Here is a 10,537-nt window from a genome sequence, read left to right as displayed (position 1 = left end):
TTCGTGCGGGTGACACGTAAAAGCACCCACTACACTCTCTGAGTGGTTGGCGTTAGGAAGGGCATCCAGCTGTAGAAACTCTGCCAAATTAGATTGGAGCCTGGTGTTGCCATCCGGTTTCACCAGTCCTCAGTCAAATCGTCCAACCCATGCTAGCATGGAAAGCGGACGTTAAACGATGATGATGATGATGATGATGATGATATCCATGTGAAGTCTCTACTCCCTACTCATGCACCTTTGACAATACCCTGCTATTTATATTCTGACCCCTGTACCTTGAGGGTATGCTGGGGCACTTCATTACCATCTATCTCTCTCTTGCTCTACTCTACCATCCCATTTATATTCTGATCTCCGTTCCTTATAAACATGCCCTGACACTTCACCACATCTCTCTCTCACACTCTCTCTCACACTCTCTCTCTCTCTCTTTCCCTTGCTCTTCCCTCTGGCTTGGTAACCATGTTTCTCCTTTACAACAACACACTTGTTTCTATCCTCGTTCTTGATATCTTTCTCTCTCTCTCACCAGATAACCATGTACCTCCTCTACAGCAAGACACCTGTTTCTGTCTCTCTGTCACACTCTGACCTTTCATGATCTGGCACAAGATCACCTCCTCCAATGCCCCCTCTCCTCTCAAAGGATCTTTGTCTTGCAATTTACTTGGTTAACCTGCCAGTGCTGGTACCATGTAAAAAGCATCCAGTCCTCACTGTTAAGTTTGGCATTTGGAAGGGCATCCAGCAGTAAAAACCATGCCAAAACTGACCTCCTGTGCTGGTGCCATGTAAAAAGCACTCAGCCCACTCTGCAGAGTGGTTGGTGTCAGGAAGGGCATCCAGCCATCATAAACCATACCAAAACAGACACTGAAGCCTGGTGCAGTCTTCTGCCTAGCCAGCTCCTGTCAAACCGTCCAACCCAAGCCAGCATGGAAAGTGGACGTTAAATGATGACGATTATGGATAGATGTTATATAATACACATCCAATCATTTTCACTGTCTCCTATTCCTGAGAGAGTTGATGGTTAGACCCCTCAGGTACCTCCATATTGCCCTATCAGAAACAACCATTATTAAACTTTCCTGCTGAATTCCCAAGTGTGACCAACAGAGACTAGGGATATTATCCAACCATCTCATTTTTTTGTCTTTTGTCATTTCCTTGTCAACAAATTGTTTGCAAGCTGAGCAGAATGAACCCCACTCTCCATATCTGAAAAACAGGGTTGCAGCAAGAGGAAGGGCATCTGGCTCTAAAAGTACTACTTCAGCAATATATATTCATCTAACCCATACTAGCATGGAATAACACATAAAGCAAACAAATTTTAGTGACTGTTGGATTTCTATTTGTTAGAAATTATAACAAATGTTTATCTTGTATTAAGACCAGCTTAATTTAATTTAGATTTTTTGAAATATTTTATTAATATTAAAAATATAATGATGTTTGTCGGTTTTTGTTTTTTTTTTACCTTTCTAGCACAACCACTTGGTAGGCCTCAAAAGAACCTATCTGAAATTATCATTTCTCAGTGTTGAAGATTTGATAAAAGTAAAGAAAGAAATCAATCCTGTTGTGAGAAAGAACAGAGAAGAAAGGAAATCTCAAGATGTTTATACTGCAATGCTAACCACGTATTTATTTTCCAGTTTAATTCTTTCATTGATCTGACTATTGATAAAAGTAAAATGTTGTATCATTATTATTATTAAACTTTAACCCTTTTGGATTTAAACTGGCTATCTTTAGCCCAAATATTCTACTTATTGTTTTTGTTTGAACCAACCTGGTCTGGTCTCTCACACTTATTCTATAATGTCCTTGAAGCTATGAGATAGTGCATACTTAATTCAAAGCTATGTAAATAAATAAGCATTATATTTGACAAAGTAACCTGAATACTAAGCAAGATGGCAGAATCATTAAAGTATCATTGTGGTATTTCTGCTGCTGCTTCTAGCTCATTACATTCTGGTTCAGTCCCTGCCAGGGACAACTTTGCCTTTCATCCTTTTACAGTCAGTAAAATGAAATACCAACTAAATACTGGGATTGATGATATTGACTAAACTCCTCACCTCAAAATTCCTAGTTTTATTCCTAAATTAGAATTTTTTTTTTTTTTCATTGACCTTTTTGTTACCATATTTCTGTAGAAATACACTACTTTTGTTTTAATTAATTTTGAAAGTAATGAAGAATTTAGTAAAACATTTTTGTTATTATTAAGCTGGTGTTTGGAGCATAATTTAACATGGAAATTTGATAAAATGTTTTAATTTAAATCAATTTAAAACAGGAATTTTATATTGTAGAACCAGGTGTGATTTGAGGTAGGTTGGTGTCACAAGGGTTAAATAGAAAACATTGTTTCTAGAAAGATCTGTGTAATAGCAGTTATTATACCAAGTTCATACTGAGAATATAGAACTATCTCCTGCTTTACCACTACCATCTGGCCCATGAGTAGAGTCCGCTCTATTGCAAGCATTTTGACTGTATCATTAGTCTGAGGATAACTTCCTTCCTCCTATCAATCTTGGAGGCCCTGTAGAAGGTCATAGTTACTTCCTTTTCTCTGATTAAGTCTCATTAATAAAAACTTCAGGTTGACCATCCTTCCTAACAGTGTAATGCATTTGGTTTTATATCTACTATACAAGGTATTCAGTACTTTATGTGGGGAATGTATTTGACTCTTCAGCTAAGAAATTATACAATAATGTCTAAATTTGAGGTTATATCTCACTTGTATTTTACTAGTAGGGAAAATAGAGGATTAATTTTTTTTTTTTTAAAAACTAAATTTTCCTTAGAAGTTAAGTTAGAAATATACTGAGATTGGTGTTGAGAAGGTAGAGACCATACCAAAAGTGGAAAGTCCAAAAGCAGTAACTCTGAATAAGAACTGTCTCAAATCATGATAACCTATACAATATATCCCAATATGATTACCAAATGTAAAACGATGATGATGTTATTTAATTCATATTTGCTGATTGGTTAATTACAATGTAATGGCTTTGTTACAGACATAATGCTGATGTGGCTCCTAAATGTATTTCAAAGAAACTCACAGAACAAATGGACAACATCATTGATATAAGGTAGGACATATTTTGATCTTATATATATACATACAAATGGCACCCATGTTAGTGACATGTAAAGGGCACCTATGCCAGTGACACAGAACAGGCACCCACTACACTCTTGGAGTGGTTGGCATTAGGAAAGGCATCCAGCTGTAGAGGTCATGCCAAATCAGACTGGAACCTGGTACAGCTCTCCAGCTTATCTGTTCCAGTTAAACCGTCTAACCCATGCCAGCATGGAAAGCAGGCACTAAATGATGATTATATATATACACGTTATTGATCTCATATATGCCACTCAAATACCTGGGTTGATGTAATCGGTTAACCTCCTCCCTCTAAAATTGCTGGCTTATGCCAAAGTTAGAAAGACTTATTATTAAGACAGTGAGCTGGCAGAATCATTACCGTGGCATTTATTCTTATTTTACATTCTAAGTTCAAATTCCACTGAAATAGGTTTTGTCTATCATCTCTTCTGAGTCAATAAAATAAGTACTAGTTGAGCATTGGGTCAATGTAATTGACTAACCACTCCCCTAAAAAAATTTCCAGTTTTGTGCCTGTAGAAGAAAGGATTATTATTATTATTTTTTTTTTTTTTTGCAGGGAGCATGATGTACCTTATCACGTACGAGTTTCAATTGACTTGAAGATATTTGTTGGTCATTGGTATACAGTGCAAGGACATGGGTCAGCTTCTCCAGATATTAAACTACGTGATGATCTTGTTGACCGACCTGTAAGATCTCCTTTTTTTAGGTTTTGATTAATTGGACATAAACCATTTTGTGGTGATATTTTAAATGAAATACAGGAATCACTTGTTCAATGGCAGTAATGTTTTCTTGAAAATATGGCCTTAATGCAAAATTCCATAAGGTGAAATTAATTTTCCTATCGATTTTCATAATATTGAGATTGTGTTCCTGAGCACTTTTTTAAAAGAGGCACAAGAAAACAGAGAACCTATAGTTTATCCGTCCTTCAGTCAGGAACCAGAATATGACCTAGATGAAAGGCAGACCCAAGTATTGCAAACAGTCCAATAAGCTGCGCTCATCTTTCTGCTGTACTTTGGTCAACTGGGGGAAGTTGCCATAAAGTTAAAAACTGGTTATTTTCTGCATCTAGCTGCCACTGAAAGCCATCTGGAGCATCCAAGTGTATCAACCATAAAGCTAGTGAGAGCCCAAGCAGATCTGATTCATATATTCTTTATTTCAGGAACAGTCCTCTTTCTTGATTCTCTCTTCTATGTATTGGTGCAAAAATAACTCTGGTGCTGACAATCTCTAAATGAGTAAAAACTGATTTGAGCCATGTTGATGTGATCCATCCAGCCCACACTAGCATGTAAAAGCCAATGTAAACATGATGATGATGAGTGTAATCCAGGCTTCATTATCTGATGTATTCTTTTAAAATGGTTGTAGGATGTTGTTTGAGGGTGACATTTCACTTATAGAATAGTAGAATACTATTTTTTTATTTTTGTATTTTGTCATTTTAGGATCCTGTTGTTTTTGCATATGATATTGAAACAACTAAACTGCCCTTGAAGTTTCCTGACTCCCAGACTGATCAAATTATGATGATCTCATATATGATTGATGGTCAGGTAATATCAGAAATTTTGCTTATGGTTGAGATTTATTATTGCTTGTGTGTCTTACTAGTTCCATCCTAATTGTATGATACTAGTACAATAACAATTGTAACTTACTAGTTCAGTAATACACATGCATACACATACATATACTTGCACATATACAACGGGCTAAATTAAATTATGATGTAACTTATGATATTCTATTTATCTGTCTGTCTATTTCTTTATTCACTCTCTCACCCATCTAGCAATCTATCACTTTTACTATTTTATGATTCTGTCATGTTATTCTATGTTTGTACACCCATCACTTCCCCTTCCTACTTTGTATTTTTCATTTCCTTACCAACTTATTTGTCTGACTAACTGACTACATATCTGCCTCACTATTTATATCTGTCTATTCATTCATTATCCACCCAACCTCTCATCCACACACCTATCTGTCTGCCTACCTTATTAAACATTAAAATCTAATCCAACAAGAAATCTCTTTTCATTTTATATCACTTTGTTAAACTGCTACAAACTACATATAACTGCACAGACATAATCCCCAAATGTATGTCTCACCCTCCCCTCCCCAGATATATATTTTTATATAAATATATATATATTAACGTCCATTTTCCATGCTAGCATGGATTGGATGGCTTAGACTTGTGACTTATGATGTGAAATAATTTTGGAGTTTTTGATTTCATTTCTAGGGTTATCTTATTACAAACAGAGAAATTGTTTCAATGGACATAGAGGACTTTGAGTACACTCCTAGGCCTGAATTTGAAGGACCATTTATCATATTTAACGAACCAGATGAGGTATGTTTTGTTTTCTGAAAGAAACTGCTAATTAGTTGTCGTCATCATCATCATCAACACACTTTTCCATTTTTTCATGGCTCAGACAGAATTTATTTTTCAGCCATTGGATGGTCTTATAAACAACCCCCACTGGCTTCCAAATAAAGCAATATTTCCTAAGACTGGAAATTGATGACATCATTTGTATGGCAGTAACACTTATGTACAATTATTAAGCAATGTCAACACAAGTTCACACAAACACACACACACACGTGCGCACGGCACATTGGTGTACTTAAGAAGACCAGCCCACCACAACAGAATTAAGATCCTAAAACAAAGGTGCCATGTAAAAAGCATTAGTGTGGGTGCTGGTGCCACGTAAAAAGCATTGGTGTGGGTGCTGGTGCCACGTAAAAAGCATTGGTGTGGGTGCTGGTTCCACATAAAAGCAATGGTTATGGCACCATGTAAAAAGCACCTGGTACACTCTTTGGAGTGGTTGGCATTAAGAAGGGCATCCAACTATAGAAACCAAGCCAAAACAGACTATGGAACCTGGTGCAGCCCCTGGCCATGACAGTTTCTGTCAAGCCATCCAACCCATGGCAGGACCTGTGCTGGTGTCATGTAACCAACACCTGTGCTGGTTGCATGTAAGAAGCATTTTTCAAGCATTGGGCCTTACAGAGGCAATGACAAATAACTGAGACCTTCACCTTCAGCAATATGCTATGCTTGAGTAGAAGACCCGCCAAGCCAAGTGAAATCATAGTCATAATAGATACTGGTGTTATGCAACCAGCACCCGTGCCTGTGGCACACACAAGCACCCATTACACTCTCAGAGTGGTTAGCATTAGGAAGCATATTCGGCTGTAGAAACTTTGCCAAATCAGACTGGAGTCTGGTGCAGCCCCTCAGCTTACCAGCCCTGGTCAAACTGTCCAACCCATGCCGGCATAGACAACAGACGTTTAATGATAATAATGATGTTTTATGTGTTCTATATATATTTTGTATTTTTATTGATGTATTTCTTCTCTCTTTCTCCTTAATTTAGCTGAGTCTTATTCAAAGATTCTTTGACCATATTTTGGAATCAAAGCCTCATATTTTTGTCACCTACAACGGAGACTTTTTTGATTGGTATGTTATTTTAATTTGTTTTAATTGTTCTTGTTTAGCCCCAAGTCAACCATAGTCCATCAAACCAATGATCGAAGGGGTCCCAAATATAAAAAAATTTATCTTATATTCTGACATAATATATCTTGAACTGTACTATCAGATTACCAGATGTGGGCCTTGCTCTTTTAAGGTGACAAAATGTCATTTGAAGTTGATTTAACTGCTAACTCAACTCAGATCTGTTGTTGTTGTTGTTTAGTTCGAGATCAATCCTGATCAGGCTGATATATCTAGAAATGCATTATTAGATCTGTGACTTCCATTTATAATATGTTAATATGTAATTTGAGGTGGGTTTAGCTGCTACTTTTAGCAGATTAATTGATCACATAAGAGTAACCTTGATGACTCAGTCTTTTTTGTTTAATCCCAGGTCAATTTTGATTAAATGGATTAAAATCAAATGTGTTCCAAGTATGACCATCCTCCCTTTTCCCATTGTACCTTCACTCTTGTAACTCTTGTTTCTCCAGACCCGTAGATTGTTACAAAGCAGAAATTTTGGACCTGGTAGGATGAGGAGGAGGGTTGAATGGGTTTGTATTTGATTTTCTTCTGACTGGAAGAAAGCTTGTGAGCATTTGATGACTTCCGGAGAGATCTTACACATTTACAGTGTGTACTGGGTGCTTTTAACATGACACCAGCTTGAGTTGTCTTACGTGGCATCAGCATGAGTACTTTTTACATGGCACTGACACAGGACACTTGCAGACCAATCCTCTTCACCAGGAGGAGTGACTTTAACGTTTCTGCTGTAGAGGACGAGTCTTCTTGTACATAGCAAAGTTCCAGGTATCTCCGTCCTTTGTTATCTTGTCTGAAAGGTTCAGCATCCTGAGGTTGTCCTTCAGTACCTCATCCCATATCTTCCTGGGTCTCCTTTTTCCATGAGTTCCATCCACTCTGAGAGATTGGCACTTCTTTATGGAGCTGTTGGCATTCATCGGCATCACATGACCAAACCAGTGCAGTTTTCTCTCTTGCACACTGCATCTAATTCCTCATTTACCTAGCTTTTTTCTCAATGCTCTAGCACTCTGTCAAGCATGTACACTTACATTATACATCCTGTGGAGCATACTAACCTCATTCCCCTGTAGCCTTTGCATGTCCTAGGCATTCATGGCCCACATCTCACTACTATGTAGAATTGCTGTGCGTGTGTATATAAGGTAATCGAGGTAGAGTATGCAATAGAATACTTAAGATTAGATTAGTGTTACATCATGGGTTAGCAACCATTATCTCGGCCTATGCCCCTCATCCGGGGCTACCTGATGGACAGAAAGACTGATTTTATGACACCTTCTTGCAGACTACCTCGTTGATGAATGACAAGGACCTTCTCTTTGTGGCTGGTGACTTCAATGGACATGTTGGAGAACATGCAGGTGGCTTCCATGGCGTACATGGAGGCTATGGTTTTGGTTCCTGCAATGAGGAGGGAACCAGGCTGCTGGAGTTCTACGATGCAAATGATTTGATGGTTTGCAATACTAACTTCAGGAAACTTGACAGTCACCTAATCACCTACCATTCTGGCAGACACACTAGCCAAATTGACTACATCCTCGCCAGAAAAAGGGAAAGATGGCTGCTTATAAATGCCAAAACCTTCCCAGGTGAAGAATGTACTCCACAACATAGACTAGTAGTTAGTGACTTCAGGATCAGGGCTAAATGGATGCCCAGAAGATGACCAGCATGGAGGAGAAGGGTCTGGAAGCTTAAAGATCCTGTAAATGGACAGAGATTTAGAGACATATTACTCAAAACTTTTGACAAAATAGAGCGGGATATAGCATCACATGATGTGGAAGACAACTGGAGGTTTCTATGGGACAACCTGCTGAGGGCCACTGACTAGATATGTGGATGGTGCAAAGTCCCCTCTCGACTCAAGGTAACGTGGTGGTGGAACAATGTTGTTGACAAGGCTATTAGGGAAAAGAAACAGGCTTGGAAGGACTGGAAGAACGGTGGTAGCAGGGAATTGTATCAGACTGCTAGGAGACAGGTTTATTTAGCCAGAGAGGAAGCAGATAAGAAAAAATTTGCCGATGTTCTGCGTGTGACAACCAAAGACTTGAGGTATTTCGTGTTGCAAGACAGTGTGTGTGAGACAATTGTGATGTCATAGAGAAATGTGTCCTCATAGATGATGGTTCACTTGCATTAAACGAGGCTGCAAAGAGAGAGGGTTGAAGATACCACTAGGAAAGGTTGCTAAATAAATAGATTGAATGGGGGAAAGAGAGTCTGCCAAATGTCGACCCAACAGACAGACCAGTTATCCAAATTGACAGTACCTTGGTAGATAAAGCAATTAATGGTATGAAGACAGGGAAAGCCACCCCAGCCCATCAGGAATAACCGCAGAGATGCTCAAAATATCTGGCGGTGTCGGCTATAGCCTAGTCACCTATATAGTTGACCAGGTGATACATGAAGGAGTCATACCTAATGACTGGTGTAGCAGCACCATAGTCAACTGCTACAAAGGTAAAGGTGACACTTTAGATACAAATAATTATAGAGGTATCGAGTTGTTGGATCAGGTAATGAAGGTCATGGTGAGGGTCATAGTCCAACTAATTAGGGAGAGAGTCAGTCTAGATGAGATGCAGTTTGGGTTCGTGCCAGGGAAAAGCATAACTGATGCTATATTTCAAGTAAGACAGCTGCAAGAGAAATAACTAGCCAAATATAAACCTTTGTACCTGGCTTTTGTTGACATGGAAAAAGCCTTTGACAGGGTTCCCCCGATCCCTTATCTGGTGGTCAATGAGGAAACTAGGGATAGATGAATGGTTAGTGAGAGCTGTGCAAGTCATGTACAAGGATGCTGTCAGTAAGGTGAGGGTTGGCAATGAGTACAGTGAAGAATTCCGGGTAGGGATAGGGGTCCACCAAGGATCAGTCCTCAGCCCCCAATTATTCATCATAGTCCTCCTGGCAATAACAGAGGAATTCAAAACAGGATGCCTCTGGGAGCTCCTCTATGCTGATGACCTTGCTCTAATTGCTGAGTCACTATCAGTACTAGAGAAGTTTCAGGTATGAAAGCAAGGATTAGAATTGAAGGGCCTTAGATTCAACTTAGCTAAAACCAAAGTCTTAATAAGTAGGAAGGCAAACAAACCACAAATCCCTTCAGGTAGATAGCCCTGCTCGATCTGTAGAAACAGTGTAGGTAGAAACTCCATCAGATGTACCCAGTGTAAGCTATGGACACATAAGAGGTGCAGCAATATCAAAGGAAGGCTAACTAGCAAGATAGTTTTTGTATGTGGCATGGCAGATGCTCAGGAGCAATAAACACTGAAAATGTGCAGAGAACAGCTTCTGTCACATTCCAGGGAGAAAAACAAGTAGTTGATAGTTTCTGTTACCTAGGGGACCAAGTCAGTAGCGGGGGTGGATGCTCTGAAAGTGTAGCTGCTAGAATAAGAATAGCCTGGGCGAAGTTCAGAGAGCTCCTACTTCTGCTGGTGATAAAGGACTTCTTGCTCAGAGTAAAAGATAGACTGTGTGATGCATGTGTACGAACAGCCATGCTACATGGCAGTGAAACATGGGCCGTGACTGCTGAGGACATGCGTAAGCTTGCAAGGAATGAAGCCAGTATTCTCCGCTGGATGTGTAATGTCAGGGTGTAAGTGCCCTGAGAGAAAAGTTGGATTTAAGAAGCACCAGATGTGGTGTGCAAGAGAGACGACTGCACTGGTATGGTCATGTGTTGCAAATGAATGAGGACAGCCGTGTGGAAAAGTGTCACACCCTAGCAATTGAGGGAACCTGTGGAAGAGGTAGAC

At 39.2% G+C, this 10,537-nt stretch overlaps 1 protein-coding gene across 1 annotated transcript in view; it reads left to right on the top strand.

Moving 5' to 3' along the window:
• LOC106884300 (DNA polymerase epsilon catalytic subunit A-like) overlaps positions 1 to 10,537 on the top strand; it is a 124,998-nt gene that overhangs the window by 19,592 nt on the left and 94,869 nt on the right. The window contains exons 5-10 of the mRNA XM_052968400.1: positions 1,495 to 1,649; positions 3,048 to 3,122; positions 3,720 to 3,852; positions 4,624 to 4,731; positions 5,433 to 5,543; positions 6,592 to 6,677. Of these exons, the coding sequence (XP_052824360.1) occupies positions 1,495 to 1,649; positions 3,048 to 3,122; positions 3,720 to 3,852; positions 4,624 to 4,731; positions 5,433 to 5,543; positions 6,592 to 6,677 (668 nt within the window). The remainder of the gene's footprint in view (positions 1 to 1,494; positions 1,650 to 3,047; positions 3,123 to 3,719; positions 3,853 to 4,623; positions 4,732 to 5,432; positions 5,544 to 6,591; positions 6,678 to 10,537) is intronic.

This window comes from Octopus bimaculoides, chromosome 5, assembly GCF_001194135.2.
Source record: "Octopus bimaculoides isolate UCB-OBI-ISO-001 chromosome 5, ASM119413v2, whole genome shotgun sequence".
NCBI lineage: Eukaryota > Metazoa > Mollusca > Cephalopoda > Octopoda > Octopodidae > Octopus > Octopus bimaculoides.
The sequence above is the reverse complement of the archived record's forward strand: the minus strand, read 5'-3'. Positions and strand labels throughout refer to the sequence as shown.